The sequence below is a fragment of the Haemaphysalis longicornis genome, unplaced genomic scaffold, assembly GCF_048455015.1.
Source record: "Haemaphysalis longicornis isolate Haplotype H1 unplaced genomic scaffold, Haemaphysalis longicornis Haplotype H1 scaffold_5, whole genome shotgun sequence".
NCBI classification, from domain to species: domain Eukaryota; kingdom Metazoa; phylum Arthropoda; class Arachnida; order Ixodida; family Ixodidae; genus Haemaphysalis; species Haemaphysalis longicornis.
Window position 1 is genome coordinate 84,516,610 of NW_027526385.1, and position 20,200 is coordinate 84,536,809.

Genomic DNA, 20,200 nt, shown 5'->3' on the forward strand with positions numbered 1-20,200 from the left:
ACTGGAGCATTGTAATAAGTGGTTTATTTTACCATAGAGAGAATACAAAAGTTGACGGGGCCATAGCTTTTTATCGTTATATGTGATATATTGTTATAAACGGTATCGTTATAAGTGCACTCGACTGTAATTGTTTTCAGGTTCAGCTTCTAATGACTGCATGTCTGGGGCCAGAGATTCTTAGCACCCTCTACTGCATCACAGGTCTGACCGCCGCAGTGGTCAGTTGCTTCGAAGCCGCTGAGGACACGATCCGAAGGTTAACTGGCGTATTTATGGGAGGTTGAGGCTACTACTACAACAGGGTGGCCAATCCGGCTGTGGTGAGGGAGTGCATTACCAGCAATGGTCGCCGGAGCCAGGCCTCACCGCAAGCCTCCTTGAGCAATTCCATCAACAAGCGAATTGTTTTTACCACAAGGAACGCTCTGCAGCGGGATTCCAACCACAGTCCTTTTGCACGCGAGGTGGATGCTCTACCTCTAAGCCACCACTGCCCCCTTTCGGTTTGAGTTTAGGTTCGGGCTACTGACACTCGGAATTCGGAGCGCCTTCGCATCCTGAAGGCCTCTAACAGAGGAGTCCGGTCAGAGCACTTAAAATGAAGTAATGCTTGTAATACCCCAAGCATTTTCATATTTAAACCATACAAATATTTACAGTCACTGAGCAAACTTACTTTTCACATTCTTGAAGGTATGTTAACAATGCCTACTCTAAAATCCTCGGAATGTCTTTGTTTATTCAATGGCTAAATGAATACATCTGTGTTCAAACTTTTTTGAAGTACGGTGCGATTTGTAAGGATATCACTTTTTTTGTTTTGGTTGATTGTTGCAGGCTGAACAAGCCGCACCTGCTCACAAGTGATCCGTGCGGGTTTCGGCTACCTTATCGGCGAAGGGATATAACCTCACAGGAAATTGGTGTCGTATGCGAAGGTAAGTCACGGCGTGATATTGCACCGCATGGCATAGAGAACCAAGGAAGCCGTGCATCACGCTTCGCATATACACACAGATGTGGACAGTTTGAAGCTGGTACTCGAGCAAATTCTGATTTAGCTACCATTGCACTAAATCTCTGCTGTAACAGGTTGGAGAGTTTTGTATGCTGGCTTTCATTTACTGAAGCCGTGTGAAGGTACATTTTTTACGAAATTGTCTGGGCCACGCACGGAAACAGCGTCTACAGATACTTTCTTTTGGCGTTTCTGCGACCATCTGGCCTGGGTTTTCTCTGAGCTTTTGGTGTGCGCGGGGTGGTAGAGGGTCAAGGGAGCGGAACGAATAGAACGCTTTTTTGACAAGGATGCCTGAGGCGCTGGTTCGCGATTGCATCAAGGGTAAGAAAAAAACAAAATAATTTTTAGGCGTCTTACATCTTATATATCTGTAAGTCTCAGGTCGTCTGGAATCAGTGTCGAGGCCCACCGTCGGAGCACACATCAAATTGCTCTAAACAGGCCACTCACAATCGCGTAGTTAGCTACATATTCAAGAGCGGAAGCGTTCAATTTCACTAGGTCGATGGGGCCTTGCTCTGAAAACGGTGTTGTAACATTATTTATTATGGGGTCACGTCCTTTAGAGAACGCGAAGCGTGCCCAGATAAGGCGACACATATTTGGAATGTAGTCTGTGTCACAAAACGAGCGTAAGGTAGGCCTGGTGAAGTTAGGAAAGTGCATTTTCTAAGGAAAGATGGGGTGTAGGCGTCGTTTGCATAGGATTCATTGCAAAAATTTCAGCTAATTTTCACAGTCCGCTCATGAGCCATTAAACGCCAGGCGGAGAGGCGTCGTGGAGTTGACTATGGGTCTGGTTATGGAGTTGGTGCCGCTGTTCGTGCCGATATCAAAATGTTTCGTATCGTGCGAGTGTGGGTCAGTGTTGTTGGAGAAGTCTGAAGACTCTCCTGGGCAGCGTCAGGTGCCTCTTGATTCCCAACACCCAAGGTGGAATGGCCATGTTTCAAAACCAATCTAATATCGAAACATGTTCGGGAAGTGTTTTAAGTTGTGAAATAATTCGAGTTGCAACTCCATTATGGGTGTTGGGAGCCGCTAGGAGCCGGTGATGATCCGAATGTGCGGGGAACCATGAGCTGCATTTGGGATTGCTGCTCCCGCAGCTTTTTGCAGGGAACTAAGAATACCAAGCAATTTCCCTTCATAGAAACTTCCACCCAGCAAAAGAGTTTCAATCTCTAAAGGGAGAACGCAAGATAAAAAATATCTGCCGGTCAAAAAATGACCACTGCTTCTTGTTTTTCGTCAATACGCCACGAACCAGTAACTTAAGGCTTTGTTTTATATTCTCAACACAAATATCAGCAATTATCGATTGTCAGTGGGGCAGAAACTGAACAAACAAGTCGGAATGTTCCGTGAAGAACGTCTTACTTGGGTCTTTGCATTTTTTCGAGTATGTTTGTTGTTTTGGGCTTGTTACTACTTTTCCTTTGTAGTTCTTTATTTTCAATTATCTTTGTGCTGCCGTTTTTTTATTTTCGCCCCTTCCCCTCGAAATATAACTCTGAGTTCCCACCCACGTCTAGAAGATTGAAATAAATTCTCCGATGCTTTGATTTGCACATCCATTGCAATGGTCTCATATTCGCGCCTTTTCTATATTTACGCGGGACGTAGTCGATCCGCAAAGCCCTTTTACGATGTCTTGACACAGACATGTCAGATTTGCTGAACTTTTATTGTTGTAATTTTTACACCCATCAATATAACGAATAAATTTGCCGTTAGTCTGGTCCAGTTGCAACTGTGAACTAGCGTAGAGCCGCCATGGAGGCTTAGAAGTTGGGCTGATGGTACCAGCGTCTCGGGTTTGATCCCGGCCACGGCGTCTGCTTTTCCGACCGAGGCGAAAAAATAAACGCGGTTTTATCCAGTGTGTAATCTCCTCTCACAGTGCGGCTGCGTTCCTCTTGTCTTAGACAGAAGGTCAGTAAGCCTTCTTGCGAGATAGGTGGTGCCGTCACCCTGCAGTTTGTGTGGTTTGCGCAGACTAACTAGCAGTCAATGGCAGCGGAGGAGGAATTTCTCCTCGTTCTCTCTTCTAGGGGAGAGAGAGCAACCTGCTGTTGCGAAACCACTGCACCCTTTATCGGTGAATACGGGAATCAATTTATACGAGGCCGGCTGAGGGTCTGGGAAGTTTCTCTCAATCCTGTGTGGCACACTGTCTTCAGTAGATGGACGCACAGGATTTACAGGCAACAGCTGCACTGTGAAAGAGAAAATCCACAGGGGATGCTTAGACCTTTTCAACAATTCAGTTGTGAAAGCCTGTGATTCCAATGTTTCTGACACCAGCAAACGAGGAAAAAAATTTAGAAAGAAATTAGGCAAATCATATTTGCTTTGTGTGCGGTGCTGTAGATGCCGGTGAAGAAAAATAAGGCCCAGTTTTTTCGTGAGACATGTTTAGGTGTATTACTCCAAGAATTCAAAAGGAAATCAATTGTATTATTTCCCTCTTGGCGCCACAGATTGGGGTTCATCTAGAAATGAAAAACCGGTTAGATGTTTATTGTATTGGGTGCTTGTACACTGTACCCTACAGAACTTAGAATTCCTCTTTAAAAGTCCGCTGTATTAAGTTGACGTAGAACGATACGTAGGCCCGACAAATAGCCTAGGCCATTGGAATTGGTGTAGTCAAGCAGATGTTTAAATTTACATAAAAACCACATCCGCATTGGAGGAGCAAATGCGCTGTCAAAGGGCATCTCGGGTTGAAGCAAAACATTCAAAGAGGCGAAACTAACTAAACTCCAGATTCATGAAGCATTCTTGGGACACGTCGGGTTATGCTATATTGTGTCTAGAGGATAAGGATGGCGAGGTGAACGGTTAATATTCACTTCGAAGACTGGTTTATAAAAATCTAGGAAAAATATACCCCGGTTTCTGACTTCCCGTCGCCAATGCTGATGTAAGCAGTGAAGCTGCCTGGAGTTCTCTAAGGTCCATAGAACTTTTCAAAGGTGGAACATGTATTCCCGTTCGCAAGGATTCAATTTCGCGGAGTTCCACGGCGAGCGATGTAAAGGAACGTTCTGCTTCCTTAAAAAGGCGAGACTTCCCGTGGAACGCCGCAAGCGTTTTTGTACTTTCAGGCGGAATCCTGTTGGAATGCGTATTTTTATATTGCGAAATCCAACAGCCATGTATTTTAAAATAAAATATCAATGCAACTATCTGTTTTTTACTGATTTCTTGCCAAAAACTGCCGAATGTTTGTTTTTTTTTGCTCAACAATTTTGACAAGTATAAACATTGTAGCCCGATTAAGAAGTCAGAAATGCTTTGCCTATATAAAAGCCTCATTTAAATTTCTGTTAGATGCTGGGCATGAGCTTGGCACATGCTGTCGCCCTCATCAGGCTATGCCCTCTCCATATCGCAGCACTCACGCTACCACGCTTTGTCGCATGAAAGCCTCAAGAAAGAACAGCTTTGCTCTGAAGAAAATCGTTGCTCTGGGTGCTTTTGATTTCTTTCGTGTTAAAGTACCCCCGCAAAGCTGTTTAACTCTAGCGACCCTGTTCGCAGCAGAACAAGAACTAGCGATTGCGAAACATTATGACTAATCTAGGCATGCTCTTCTAATGTTTGCGCGCTGCAGCAGCGAGATTAGCCATGTTTTTTTTGCTTTTTGATTTATTGTAAACCAAAGTTTCATTGCTGTTTTATCTTCTGTAAATGAGGCCGACTACAATAGGCTTTTGTGGGCACCGTACTATTCCATTTAAAACTTGTAACATTTGTGGTTTTTCATAACTTGAATGCCTAAGTTTCTGCCGTTGAATTTACCAAGTGTTTTACTTATTACAGCCCCATTCTACTATTCGGACCACCAAACCTGTGGTACGTATCGGCATATGTCTTGTATCATAATAACAAAGTTTACGTTCAAAATATAACACACCACGGTGCAAGAAGTTTAACTCTCCCATCACCATAGAAAACTTACGTATTTAAAAATATATATATTGTCACGAAACGTATACGCGCCTGTTTCTGCTCATGTACCACTCCAGGTACTTGTTCTATTTTCTTGGTCATTCTGGGTATGAAGATTCGCAATACCTATCTGGATGCGACACCATGCAAGTAGATAATAAAATATGCACAATCCTTGCAAACATATTACTAATGGTAGCCTGAATCACCCAGAGTAAGCAAGGAATAGTGGTACTTTTGCAATTACTTCTTCGAGAATACTTTAGGCTATGCTTAATTCAAGCTGATCACTTGTCGCCGAGATGCAGTCAGAGGTGGCTTTCCTAAATTGTAATTACAGGTGTAATGCGGCGATTTTTACATAATTATGTGCTAACCGGACGTTCCGCGGTGCGGCGTTTAATTTTACAAACTATAATATTGATTACCATTGTCCCTAACAGAGTGTTCGTACAACAAACAGCTAGGCAATAATTGTAGTAGTCAGTTTTTGGCGGGAGAAGAGGCTGCTGGGATCACCGAGACGAGTGCAGCTACTGCGACAAACTTGGAAATCCGGGGTTGAAAATTGGAGCACATCATGTACACTTCTTCATGTATTACACTATATCAGCTAATGAATCGTCCACCGATGGCCCACCATACCGAGCCTAACCTAGGATAACAAAGTTGACGTACATTGGGGAATACAGGTATATTGTTACGTCCTCCAAATCCGCATTTGTAATTGACTTCTCATATTATATAAAGGTACAAGGGTGGATATTTATTTTTATTTATTTAAATTTGGTCTGGAAGGTGCATTTAGGGTTATGTTTTTCCTGGTCATGTATTTATTCAAGCATGGCTGTGATGGGTACTCACACAAAGGTAATCCCACAATCTGTATTTGCTTTGTAAATGGGATTTGGTGCAATCTGCAGATATTTCTATTAGCTGAAAACGACATGGTTGTTAAAGTATTGTTGAGCACCTTATCAGAAACCCAATTTACTCTCTTGGTTGTGGGTATAAATGGCTGCCACCTATACGGTTTTACGATTACTTTGGTAAACATCTAGTAAAGAAGCGAGAGCAGGCTGATATATCTAAGTTAAAGTTCATTGGTGACTTACTTCTTTAAAATCGAATTTAAATTTGGGTTTCCGGCCTATGGACACTTTTTGCTTCTAAGCATTTTGAATATAGAGAACCGATATTTTCAATACAATTTGTTCTACTTTGTTGTAAAGATCTGAGGTCATCCCGACCTAACCTGCAGCTATGCATTTGACAGCCCTTTTTACTTTCTATTTAGTTACTACTAAGAAATGGCATTATAATCTTGCATCCTGACTAGTCTGATCAAGTATAACGTCGCTGACGTGTGGCTCGATTTAAACTTGTTCCGCAAACATAATTATCTCGTTGATTCCCGGGTATGTTAGCCTTCTCGTCTCTGAGTACCTACATTGTGAGTTTGCCGCTAGCTAGCTTCCTCAAGTTGATTTCAAGCTTCCTCTTATTTTCAGCGTTTTCTTTATCACTGCTATGTTATATACACGAATGTCGTTTGTTTTACTCCTGTTATTCAATTTAGACAGCTCAGCTAACTTAACGTGATACACCGTATTTGACATGTTCATGTTCACAGGTCTCGCAATTATTTACTTCGTTTTCTCAGTTTTCCAGTTCGGTTGCTACATACTTCTTCTCGCACGGCTTCTGCAGATTCTGTGATTGCCGGTGTAGGTTCTTTCGCGTGTCTGTTACATCCACGTTCTGCTTGTTGAGAAGTGCAAGTTTGTTTTGAAGAGTTGTTTTAAGTTCCTCCATACGGGCTCTGACTGAATCCATGCTGGGTTTCTTACTTTTCACAAGTTTCCTTTTTACTCGTTGTAGATTCAGCCTTACCTATCTTCTAACCATCCTAGATCACTGCTTGAAATTTTACTGAGCACCACTAGGTCCCGCACATACCGGGTGGTCTGTTAAAATGAAATCAATTTTTTTGCTGTTGTACGGTTGGTACATTTGTATACACACGCGTGCGCACGCGAACACACAAGCTAATGCACGCACGCACGCATGCACACACACACACACACATATATATATATATATATATATATATATATATATATATATATATATATATATATATATATATATATATATATATATATATATATATATATATATATATATATATATATATATATATATATATATATATATATATATATATATATATATATATATATATGTATATATATATATATATATATATATATATATATATATATATATATATATATATATAGAAGGTCCCCTTCTCCCCTCGTAGTCTGAGTGGCGCTGGCTACCACCCTCAAGCGTCAGATACACTTCTAGTAAATATAAATAGCCCATAAAGTGAAGGAGAACACAGTCGTGCAGATACCCGAATTGGTAAGGCATTCGAGATCTAATCAAAAGGCGTGGGTTCGGTCCCCACTCTGGGCGCGTGTTTTTCTTTCTTTCTTTCTTCCATATATTTAAAAAAATATTAACTTCAACAACCGTAGTAAAGAAAAAGAGCCTAACCACACCCCTATGCCTCCTTTGGCGTTGTAGACTGCCGACCTATCTTTCTGTATTTCCCCAACGAGCCCCTCATTTCCTTACTATATTATTCTGCGAAAGCCTAGCGAGGGTCTCGATTCTGGCAGCCTTGATGCCTAGGTAGCATAAGAGGGCTTCCCGCCAGTTACCCGCTCATGACAGGCTGTAGACGTTCTAGTCACGCCCCGGGGGTTGAAAAGAAGGTCCCCTTCTCCCCGTGTAGTCTGAGTGGCGCTGGCTACCACCCTCAAGCGTCAGATACACTTCTAGTAAATATAAATAGCCCAGAAAGGGAAGGAGAACACAGTCGCCCAGATAGCCGAATTGGTAAGGCATTCGAGATCTAATCGAAAGGCGTGGGTTCGGTCCCCACTCTGGGCGCGTGTTTTTCTTTCTTTCTTTCTTCCGTATATTTAAAAAAAATATTAACTTCATTAACCGTAGTAAAAAAAGAGCCTAACCACACCCCTATGCCTCCTTTGGCGTTGTAGACTACCGACCTATCTTTCTCTCTCTCTCTCTCTCTCTCTCTCTCTCTATATATATATATATATATATATATATATATATATATATATATATATATAAAGCTTAGCCCCTAATGCCAATGGGAGACCAAACGCCGGTGGGAGACCTTGCAGTCGGCGGCTGGCTCTAGTTGAACTCGCTTGGTTGCTTCCAGATATCGTTGAGAGCATGGAGGGTGCGTACGCAGCACCTCCACCTGATATCACGAAGCCAAAGACGACGCAATTGTGTTCAAGAAAATAAATTTATTCGAGAGAACTTGTGCTTCCCTAACAACTCAAAGAATACACAGGCGGCGAAACAGCAGTCAAGAACGTGACGTGCGTAGTCGAGCGTCGAGAGTCGAATACCCCGGCGTTTGCTCTGTAGGCTTTTTATCTCTCGGTGAGCGTGGTTCTGGAACAGTCGATTCACATCTAGAACATTGTAGGTCTAAGAAGATATTTCTAGGCTGTTCACGTTACATCTTAATGTTCTCCATATCAGAAGAGATAACATATGCGGCACAGAAAGACAGAATGCAGCACGCGCTTCCCTTGGCACAGAGATAACACAGACCGGCACAGCCGGGCGGTAAAAGCAAAACATAAATAAACAAACCCAATGCATGGTTCGCGGCAATATGGACGTTAAAACGCGTTCTTTTTACCAACGTTTCACTAAACTAACAGTGGTAACCTAGATATGATATTGTACATATTGACAATTGCACGCTAATTTACGTATTGCTTTTATTCTGGGTAGGAATGTATTGTACTTTCGTTTGGGTACTTGTTATCCAAGTCTATGGTCACACAACCGTTCTGCAATGTTACTTGAGTACCTTATTTCCCGAGCAGTTTATAAAGAAAGCATTCCATGTATGAAATGAGTAACGGTGTGTTGTGAACGTACATTATTGTTTTCCCATTACTAATACAAGTTTGTAGGTCATTTATGTACAGTGAAAATAAAACATATCGAACTAAGGAGCCCTCTGCGGTCCCATGGGCTGTTGGAAAGGCGTCTGACACCTTTGTGTTCACCGACACACAATGCCTACGTGACTGAATATAGCACTGAAAAAAGTTTACCTTTCCTACCTAAATTATAGCGTTCACTTTTATTATTGTTTTTCATTTCATGAAATTAAAATCTTTTTAACTATAAGAAACTATCGATAACAAAGTTTTGTTTGTTCAAACAGCTTTAATAAATTTCTCAATAGTTTTGCTAATAAATTCGAGGTTAAATTAGTCGACCAGGTGTTTGAGCAGGTGAAATAGTTGTTTTGACACAATATAGTCACTATAACGAAGTATCCCCGACCCCACATTGCCGGTGCTGGTGTTCTTGAAATGTATTTTATTGTAAAATTTTGTAAATTTCTGAACCAGTCAATAAGTGTAAAATTTAATAAAAACTGAGCCTCATACCATCTGTCGTTTCTTTGAAACCTGAAGTCATATTTCAGGAGGGTTCCGATGAATTCGAGTACTGCTTCTACGAGAAACGTCTCCAGGCAGCCGAGAGCATGGAAAAGTGCGCAGCGCGATCCTCAAGTTTATTGGACGCTTCACTACTGAATGGAACAGAGATGCTGGTGTCCGCCCACAACTTGGTGCGAGCTAACCTGGAGTTTTGGATTTATATGACAGATGAAGATATCAAGTAAGTTGGCGCTGCACTGACTTTTGTAGCGCTATTAATATTGTCGCGAAGTAAACGTTCTGATACTGAGGACGTAGCACAGCATGCTTCCTGGGTCACCTTTCCGGCACAACAAACACCATGTCACCGATATCGAGCAGTGAAATCTTCTTTTATGCGTGTGTAACTCTCAGTAGAAGTAATAAGACACAATGCCAAATGCAAGTTGCCTGGTTACACAGCTGGTAAACGATCTCACTCTCTTCATCGCGGTTGAAAGCACGCGTAAACCTGTGGTTATCGCCTGACCGAATACCAGGGGGCGATTGTCTTCCCGGATACAATCCGCTATTGATTTCTACATTGATGCCTTGGTGAATGTACGTTTCAGCGGCTATTCCACGCGCGTTTATTGCGAGAACAGGAAGGATATTTTGTGAGTGACGGCAACCAAGTGACCAAACGAGAACCTGGCCGAGAGAAGAACAAAAAAATTAACGAGGTGCCCGACTTGTTTGGGGGGCGTAGAGGAGCAATGCTAGTCTTTGGTTCTTCGCGACAACCTAATCTAAGTGTTTGGCGCGATTTCTGAGAACGTTTTAAAAGCATTTCAGACTTGAAACAAGTTAAAAAAATGTTTTGCAGGGCATAGTTAGACACAGGGCGCCAGAAATATTGATATTCAAAGTTGTGAAAGGGAGTCTAATCACGCCTTATAGAAGCAGCTCATCAGAGCAGTACGCCACGAATCGGCTCAATTCGCTGAAAATATCTTGGAAAAATGATATTCTTCTGTGGCCATTCCTCTGTTCCCTCCACTCCAAATTATCTCTCGGTTTCCACCCCGTCTGACTGTTCCAAAGATACACACACTGGAATTTTGCTACAGTCAGTGTATTTTTCGCGCGGCGCACTTCTCGTTCAGCCTCAATTTGAACGTATTCTTGCTTTCTGCCCGATTCCTGAGTTTGTGTGGAAGCCCTTTTTGGGATGGGTTGAGATCATATTTTTCACAGCATATTTGTTAGTTTCTTTCTTGAAATATGATACACGCAACAACTTTTGGTAAAGGGGTCCAAAAAGACGTTTTGAGCACACTAAACAAACTAGCTCAATAGTTAGGATGGGTGGTCAAGCTCATCTGTCCTAAATATAACGTCGTTACCTACAGCGGAAGCTAACTCTTTTGTTACAAAGTTTGTCGGCGCATTCGCAGCCTTTCCAGTGTGTTATGAGAATCTGCCATCTCCCCCCATTAACATATTGATTCTACCACGATTGTAACGAAGATGAAATCTTGCTATCGGGCGGCTTTTCTCGCACTTCTGGCAAAGCGAAGTATCGTCTGCTCCGCGTCGACCGGTGGTGGCGGCGCCTATAGTTAATTAGCACTTCCTGCAGCACTTTGAATGCTCTCGCGTTCCTCCAAAGTTATATTTTTTACTCTATCACTACGCTTCTCATTCAGGCGCGTTGGCTTGGCAGACACGACGATGATGTGACAGCGACGCCGACTTCCGAGTACACAGAGCACCCTGTCACACGACACCGACGTCTACAGGGGCGAGTCAGCCGATCGAAAGCCCGCGTGGTGGGACTGGATCGCTGACGGAAGACGCGTATTATACCGTTTTTACCTAACCGTCGTTTTGAATCGATCCAGAAGCGAAACAAGCTGCGCCACGACTATATTTGTGCCGTAATAAATGGGGATCTGTTCTGTTAGTTTCTAGAGTGCAATACACATAGTAAAATCCATGAAGTTCATCCATCCTAATAGTTGTGCTAACGCTAGGCTTATCTGGGTTTACTAATCTTAGGCCGTTTGTTTTGGCTACAATTTTTTTTTTGCCGGATTTGTAAACTGCATATTCATTGGCGACGTGCAATACTTGTACAAAATATCAGCTGAGATAAGGGAAGAAGAGGAGTTACGGAAAGCGTAATATTTAATAAAGAATAAATATTGACAAATGTCGATAGCGTAAAGCGCTAAACAAAAGCCCGGCGAGCAGTATTCCCGCAAAGCGTAATCACAATCGCAGCCGAAACAGTGCTGTTCGAGATCAGCTTCATAAAACCTTACTTCCCATCTGTTATTCAACAAATGTTCAGTTAATTAGGCCGGAATTATTGAAATCAGAAACAAAACATGAGTATGATACAAGGGATGGGTCGCGATGTTGTATATAGGGTATTTACATGGTTTCTCCCGTTGGGACGTAGCGTGCTACACTGAAGCCTCAAGCTCAATAAAATTCGCGGGTTAAAATCCCAGCAGAGTGGCGTTGTTTCTGTCTTGTGACTGGCAAGGTTTCCAGATTGTAATCGCGAATCAAAAATAAAACATTTTAGTTGAACCATGGATCTGCCGTATCGAACGTCAATGCATCGTTTAAGTGATGGGCATGAATTCATCAGTTTGGAACTTGCGTTTTGTATATAAAAGACAATTGTAATTTAAGTTAACGACGTACTGATATATGTGTATTTAAAAAAAGACAAGTGTGTGTGTTTAGAGAGTAAACATAGTTTCCTCCCATCCACTTAAACAAGACAAGAGGTAGGATTGGGGGGGGAGGATATCCGGAACTGAACCCTCTGCATACCGCGACTGGCAGCAACGAGTACGTAAAAAATAATGACAGCCTTTATGGAGATAAAAGAGGCTCCAGACCATCAAACGAAACACCGAGGGTCGAATAATTCTATTGTGCATTCATATGTGGTCGAGCACTTAGGCTGGCGCACAGAGCCCAAAAACTCAGACTGGCGTGAACTACCCTTCCTAGACTGTGCCTAATGTGTTACGGTGTTCTGGTCTAGTAGTTTTTAAATACCGAGAGAGATAGAGAGAGAGAGAGAGAGAGAGAGAAAGAGAGAGAGAGCGAGAACACCTTTATTGAAAGCTGAAAAGGTCAGCCCCAGCAATGGTAGGGATTCCTACTCTGATGGGGGCGAACACAGTGAGACGACAGGGGAAACAGAAACAGAAAAGGAAAACAAAGTGGTGGAGGATGGGGAACGACGTACACAGATATAAAATGTTAATGTTCAGAGTGTTCACAGGACCTCTTCTAACCCTGCTTCCGCCAGAAGAGTAAGATCAGTTTTTTTCCCAGCACTGCCTCATTATGATTTCACCAGGGTCCAGGGAAGTGTGAGAGTTCTACAGGGCCTCCACGTCGGAGTGCACAAGTTGCTTCAGTGCTTTTGCCTGTTGACTACAATATCGCGGGCAGCGGCTTAAAATGTGCCTGTTTTCGGTACTAGAGCAAACTGCACACAATGGCGACTATACCCAGCCCAGCCTAAACAGGCAGCTGCAGTGGTATGCAAGCTTAAGTCGCAGCCGGTGTAGCACGACTTGAGTGCGCTTGCGCACATGGCACGGATGCCGGAAATCGCACTTAGGGTCTATCATATGCCCAGGCACATACCTTCTCAGAGGATCCTGCAAAGCCGGTAGCTGTCGTTTCTGTCCTAGGTCACATGCGGCTACTTTGCTCTCACCATAGGAAAAAGGGGATTTCAATAATGAAGCTGATGTCGTGGGCTTCTCCCGTTGAAGTTTGACTGGAAGAAAGAGAGGGAGAATGGAATGCATGACGCACTCTGGAAAACGTCAACGTGGCATACAGTGCAACGGTCGGCTGTTTTTTGTTACCGTTATAAATATTTCGTACCTACCGGAAAAACAAAATAGAATAATACTACAACTGCCCTGCGTACACGCGTGCATGGCGTTAGCACACGACGACCAACCTCGACATTGGCGTGAACGAGCGGTCAATTAAGCAATATACAAACCGACGTCCGTTCGGACCGCATGTACCTGCTAAGCCTAACTAATTTTGAAGTGACTCTAGTCATTCGTTCACATATTTTAGACTACAATATGCATCACATATCGTCAATTCGAACGCGCAGTGACAGGGCCCCTCTCTTTTCGCGTGATCTTTCGTTATGTGGAAGTGTATAGCTGCCACGCCGTTTCTTCCACCGTCTTTCCAAGCCGTGAGCACAGTGCAGGAATCGTAAGCAAAATAAATGAAAACGTCCAAACGGAACGCTGGAACGTGTTTTCATGATTTGTTTCAACTGAGGTTTCGAACCGGCAAACAGGCAGACAGAAATTTTTTTTGTTATGTAGCCCCCGGATGACCATTGCCTTGAAAAGAATACTTGCTGCATTCACTACGCTGAGACCCGGAAGAATTTCACAAAGATTGCGATTTCTGCTTGTGATTCATTAAGGCATGCTTAATCAAAGACATTACCAGCAACCACCAAAGTAGGTCACGGACGCACTCGTATGTCCTCTTCCAACTATAGCCATTTTCAAAAGTGCGCTTTGAGGTGAATCTGACTTTGACTCCTCGCGGGTTAAAAGTAAATGAAAAGCTGAATAAATTTTGATAATAAACAACAATGAATACCTTTAAAGTGAAACTTCGTTCCTCTGATTTCCAAGGGTCCGTCGCAACCGTTCGTATCAACAGAAAGGTCCTCCGAACAAATAAAAGAAGTTACTGGCACCGATAGAAATCGAGCTTAGAACGAATGGAGAAACGGAGTTAGAGTCCGTTGTCTTACCGATTGGCACTAAGAGTTCACGCGAAAACGGGGGATAACCAAGGCACACACACTCACCGAGCACATTTGCGAGCTTACCCCCGGTGTTCTCGCTGAATGCCACGTGACAGCATCAGTCTCCCTCCTCTCACCCCGCTGTGCGCACCGCCAGCGAGGAAGGTAGCGGCCGCATGCGTGCACTACGCATGCGGCTGCAGTTAGTAAAAAGCTCACCCAACACATGCCATCCCACTTCTCCATCTCTGCTGCCGATCTCGTCACCTCCGTCGGCGGCGGCATAGACGGATAAGTCAGACCGTCTAACACCAGGTTTCAGCTTCCTTTCATTCTCTAAAACAGGAACTTCCACTGATGTGCTTCACGAATACAACTCAACAAACCACTATTCATAGAACATGCATTGATTTCACAATAGCAAAAAAAATCATTTTGAAGCAATAAAGGGTGTGGGTAAGTAAATTTACGTTTACGTAGATTTAACTTTTGTAGAGCCACGTCCGTGAATTGTAGTGACGGTCTTGTTCATGGTCTTGTTTACAGCTTCGCTTTCCAACCACGTTCACACCGTGGATGGGAAAGCATTTTTTTCAAGCCCTCTCAAATTTTTAAAATGTGTTTTGTTGTTTTTTTCTCCACGACTAGTGATGGTATGTTTTCAGTGAGGGGCAAAAATGTTGGTATTGGGTTCCGAAATGAATTTTTGAGAAATGAAAATTAAACAATTCTTGTGTGCGGATCGTTTCCCTGCCAATCCTAGGCGATGTTTATGGGGCACGTCCCAAGGTTTTCGCGGAAAGCTGTGGTCCTATCAACAACTCTACTTCATCGTCACAAGCTTCTTAACACCTGTTTGCGTTGCCTTTCTTTTATGTTACAAAAATTGAAAGCCAATTCAAAAGGAGTTGCTTTTCCCGCGGTTGTGAGGTGTGGCACACAAACGAGCAATAAAGCCACGCTTTCCAGGTGTGCGTTCTGAGGAACGTCGTAATCAGTCCACGGAGGTGCTGCCACCAGAGAAAAGATTAGCAAAGTACAAACGCAATCGCTAAATGCAGCAGTCGGCAAAAACGTGCCCAACCTTTTGCGGTAGTCATTTTTGTTTTTCCCGCTTGCTGTTGCATATATATTGTCACGAAGCCAAAGACTACAAAATTGCCCTAAAGGAAAACATGTTTTTTGGAGGGAGGTGGGCTTCCCTAAAAACTCAAAGAATACACAGGCGTGATGCAGCAGTCAACGAAAGCGAGCGTCGGTGAGTCGAAATACCGCGGCGTTTGCACTGCAAGCGCCTTTTTTTCAGTGCGAGTGTTCTCCAACGGTCGATATACATCCAGAAAATTGTACATCAAAGAAGATTATTCCAGGCCAGTTACATTAAGGCGGAACGCTCTCCTTATTCGAGTGAGATATTCTGTGTGGCGTAAAAATAAAGGATGGAACATGCGGTTCACTTGGGACACAGATAAAAAAGCCCGGCGCAGCCGCGCAGCGAAAACAAGCCATAAATAAACAAACCCATCGCATGGCTCGCGACATTACCCCCCACCCGTCTAACGGTGCAGCGACGCGATGCTAAAATAAAATGACAGTCCGAACAAACAACAACAAAAAATGTCCATCATCTTCCGCAGTTATGTATTAGGCGTACCCCGTGGAGGAATTAGGGCCGCGTGCGTTGTCGTGATGTGCCGGAATCACCATCGGGGAACATCTTGTAGGTTTAGTTGGCCATCTAGTTGGCCACATCACCCCCCATTGTACCTTTAGTTTACCCCACCAATGTAGTGGCCGCATTAAACGGAGAGACATTAAAAGTACCATCACCAAGCATGTCTGTTTCAATTCACTCCCACGCGTTGTTCGCGTGCTTATAATCTTTTCAACACGTTCCAACTATGCAAAATTTGTTTTCCTCATAGCTATAGTTCTAGCTTGCCTAAGCTTAAAGAGGACGGAGTGTTTATTGGTGGACGCATTTCCACAACGGAACTCTAACTGCAAGTCATCGTACTGGGTGCTCAATTGATCCCAGACGTTACAGCTCACAATACCACACGCGCTATTATCTTCACGGATAGCGTAGAAGCCATCGAAACATGATGCATTTAACCACGACGAACCATTACGCCTCATTGAATAAAAGAGCCCTTTGAATCCAAACAGCAAGACCATAACATAAATACCAGAGTAAAAAGAATGCCTGGCCATAACGGTAACCCTACGAATAAGGAGGCCCATATGCCCGCAAGGGAGGAAAAAGACCGAAACCCTTCAGAATATCCAGCTCCTTGTTTGCTGTATACTCCTAGAAAAACGCAAGAAAGCGCTTCATAAACAACGCGGAAAGGGACGAAGATCAACTATTACCGAGCTACTGCAGCCGACACCAGGCTGAATCCCTGGGCCCACAATGGTTTCGTCCTTACAGAAGACATCCTAGGTCACTGGCAACACTAACAACCACAGAAGAACACAAAACGTTTCACCAGGCCACTTACTGTGCTTGCATAGCGAACGAAACCACACGAAATTTAATTACCTGCTTTGGTTTTGTTGTAGTGCGGTTTAAAAGATCTGAACAAGCCACAATAGGCCTCTTGCTTCATATCTCAGCGAGATTGACCCTACGTATACAACCATACCACCACATGCTACATGGACTGCGGTCCTTTGTGAGAAGGCTCACTTCTCCAATACGATATGAACTTTGTCCAGCACGAAGACTTAACTTCTTCCCCTCTTACTCCAGGGGACGAGGTTGCCGTCCCTTAATAGGTAACTCATTGAATCAGTGATTCATTCATTCATTGATTCATTCGTTCATTATTTCATTCATTTTGCGTGGTGATAAATGCAGCCTTTACCACACTGACGATATCGCTGTGTGCCGCATTACGTGTAAGTGCACAGTTTGCGTTCGTGCTATACGAAGGCGAGAAGGCACAGTAGTTCAGCATGCGCTTTAAAAAAAAAACTCACGCGCTTCATCAGCATGACCCCCGAAGGTCAACTTTAAGCCTCCTGGCTAAATTCCTTAGATACTAACGACTCAGTTGGCGGTTTGGGTCGCCTGAGTCCGGTCATTTTGCAAAAGTACTCTCTATTCTTCCCCGTGCGCCTTCGTTTTTTTTGGTTAAGGGAAGCCTCGACGCAAGATAAAGCTCGCAAAAAAAATCAAAGTACTGAGAACATATGCGCTCCTCTTCCCAAACTATACGAAACACCACTCACGCAAGTACCTGTAAGCTATTGAGTAAACATTCTTCACAACCACTTAGGAGCCCTTTATGGATCCATCTGATTTTTTATTTCGCAAGCACTTTTAGGCTACACCGGTGCACTTCGTGTGGGGCAATTCGTGCACTGGCTGAAGCATCGTTGGGAAGGCTGCTGTATTTTCTAATTCTAAAGGGAAGAACAATGTGCTCAGAGGTAAGGGTGGTGTGTACGTGCCACCTTGCACTGCGAAGCTAAAAGTTATCCGCGCAAAGGCATGCACCAAGAAATCAATTATTTATTAAATACATACACGTTAACAAAAACAAAGCACAACTTCTATTTTTTAGAAGCCTCCTCCAACAAATTCAATTAAACAGAAAAAGATATGTACACTTAGAAACATGTATTGTGTTTTCTTGTTTAACTTTAAAGTACAGCCCAAGTGTAAAATGTGTGGGTTTGTGTGTAGACCACTTTAAAATGGGAAAAACACATAATTCAAGTTTTTAAAAAAACTGACCACAATATCTGCCTACATGTGTATATTACGAGATGGCACTGTACAGAAAAGATAGCATATTCACCAGTTACTTGCGGAAGGCAGTCTTCGCTTAGGCATGACTGCATGCGGAAGCTTCCCAATAACTAAGCAAGAAACGATAAATAACTTGTTCACAGAATCGTCCGGAATATTGCATACGCTTCAGTCCTGCATGAAAACAAAACAACGGACATATTGTCACGTGGCCAAAGACGACGCAGTTGTCTTTAAGGGAAACAATTTTATTGAAGTGAACTTGTGCTCCCCCAACAACTGAAAGGAATACAGAGGCAGCGAAGCCGCGGTTAACAAATTGGCTTGCGCAGGCGAGGATCGTCGAAAGGAAGGCCACGACGTCTGCTCTGCTGCAGGCTTTTATCTTTCTGTGCGTTTGTTTCTGGAACCGTCGATATACATCCAGAACATTGTAGACCAGAGAAGATTATTCTGCGCTAGTGACGTTGGGATAAAAGAGTCTGCTTATCTGAATGATAGCCTTGCGGCATATAAAACAAAGAATTAAAGACGCGCTTTGCTTGGGACACAGATAACAGAGCCGGGCGTGGCCGGGCAGTAAAAACAAACAACAAATAAACAAACCCATACGTGCTTCGCGGCCATATGTATGAAATGGTAATGTTAAATTTTGGTCACTTGTTTTGTTATGCAATAGTTACTACGATTTACTATGTCGAGGAAGTGAAAGTGACTGTAACCAAAGCCATAATGTTAAAGCCGACAGAATGGTTCCACCTACCTAGAATTTAACGAATTATGAGAACAGTAATAGGCAATATTATACTATAAGCAATAATATTATAAGCAATATTATTATGCAATAATATAAACTCAGTCCCCACAGAACTTATTTTAAGGAGTTTAACTTAAGCAAAAAAACGCTATGAAAAATCTCATGTCTCGATTTTGAAGTCTAAATATTTTAAAAAATGCACTTTACAGACCCCCTAAATTCCTTGTGGTTGTCGCGGTTGGGTTAGACTAATTGTGATGTACATCTCTATTTTTGCGGCAATATTTTGCATTGTGGCAATTACCTGTATTTTTTTCTCTTTCTCTCACATATTATCTGAAATTGTTGGCTACCCTTTCCTTCCTTTCTAGTTTATTTTTTATACAAAAACATCTTCTACGGTGTTTGCTTGCAGCAATGGCGCTATGTTTTCTGCTCTTTGTACAGCATGCATTGAATTGTGTTGTGCCTTTTGCCTCTATATGTTGTTCTTGGGAAAGTGGTGTTGTTTAATCTGTTTAGGCATTAGAGTTTTTTGTGGTTTTTGTTATACTCGCCATGTTTTGAAAGGAATAAATGTGGTTGGGTGCATACTTAGGTGTACTTTGTATTCCACTTTTTTTCCTTTTACTTGCGTTCTCGCACGATCACTGCACCTCTGATCTGACTGGCCACTCACAAGCACTCTGTGCTTATGTGTGGCAGTAAATATAGCATGTACCTAAATATTGAGTAAGGAGTTATTATTACTAGTTGTAATATATTGTTATTATTTTTTATTATTACTGCACAGCCAAATAACTTAGACGGTTAAGCACAAGAAATCTTTCCAACACCCTAGATCCTGCGCGTGTAATTAGAAGCCTACCAAAGCGTAAGATAAACACAGAATGTGAAGAACAATGCTCTAAAGTCACAATGTGTTCTGTACTCATATAATGTGTCGCGATTGCCAAGGCCAAACCGTCTGTCAATTTTTATGCAGGAACCTGACGGGCCTCTTTTCACAGAAATACAAAGGCTGTTGCGGAGGATGCTATACTGTGCGGTTCGGCCCCACCAGGCCTGAGTTGTTCGAACGGGACTGCGATGAATATCACAAAGTCATCTGCGAGCAGAGCCAGGAGATAACCGGTAAGCTTCAATCGGCAGATTTTCGCGCGGACTAGTGAGGCGCCTAGAAATGACTTATCTAAACACTGCGGGTTTGGAATCGAGCTTCCCTAACTCAGATGCTGCTGCTCACAGTTCTTGTTTTTCACATATAGCCATTTCCTGATGCTGCAACTTTGTCCCACCAAAAATTCCCCGCCCCTCCCCGAGGGGGATTGTGAGGATGCAGAAATGCATTGGGTGCACCGATGAGTGT

General features: G+C 43.0%; 1 protein-coding gene across 1 annotated transcript; it reads left to right on the top strand.

The window, feature by feature from the left end:
- Positions 1–846: 846 nt before the first annotated feature.
- LOC144139803 (uncharacterized) lies at positions 847–20,000 on the top strand. The gene is made up of 4 exons (XM_077672056.1): positions 847–941; positions 4,856–4,888; positions 9,538–9,745; positions 19,817–20,000. The coding sequence occupies exons 3-4, from the start codon at positions 9,609–9,611 to the stop codon at positions 19,998–20,000; spliced, it is 321 nt and encodes a 106-aa protein (XP_077528182.1). The 5' UTR covers positions 847–941; positions 4,856–4,888; positions 9,538–9,608.
- The last annotated feature ends 200 nt before the right edge of the window (positions 20,001–20,200 follow it).

Coding starts and splice junctions, on each gene's coding strand:
- LOC144139803 (XM_077672056.1), top strand. CDS start 9,609: ATGGAAAAGTGCGCAGCGCGATCCTCAAGTTTATTGGACGCTTCACTA. Junction 9,746..19,816: donor ATGACAGATGAAGATATCAA/GTAAGTTGGCGC, acceptor ATTTTTATGCAG/GAACCTGACGGGCCTCTTTT.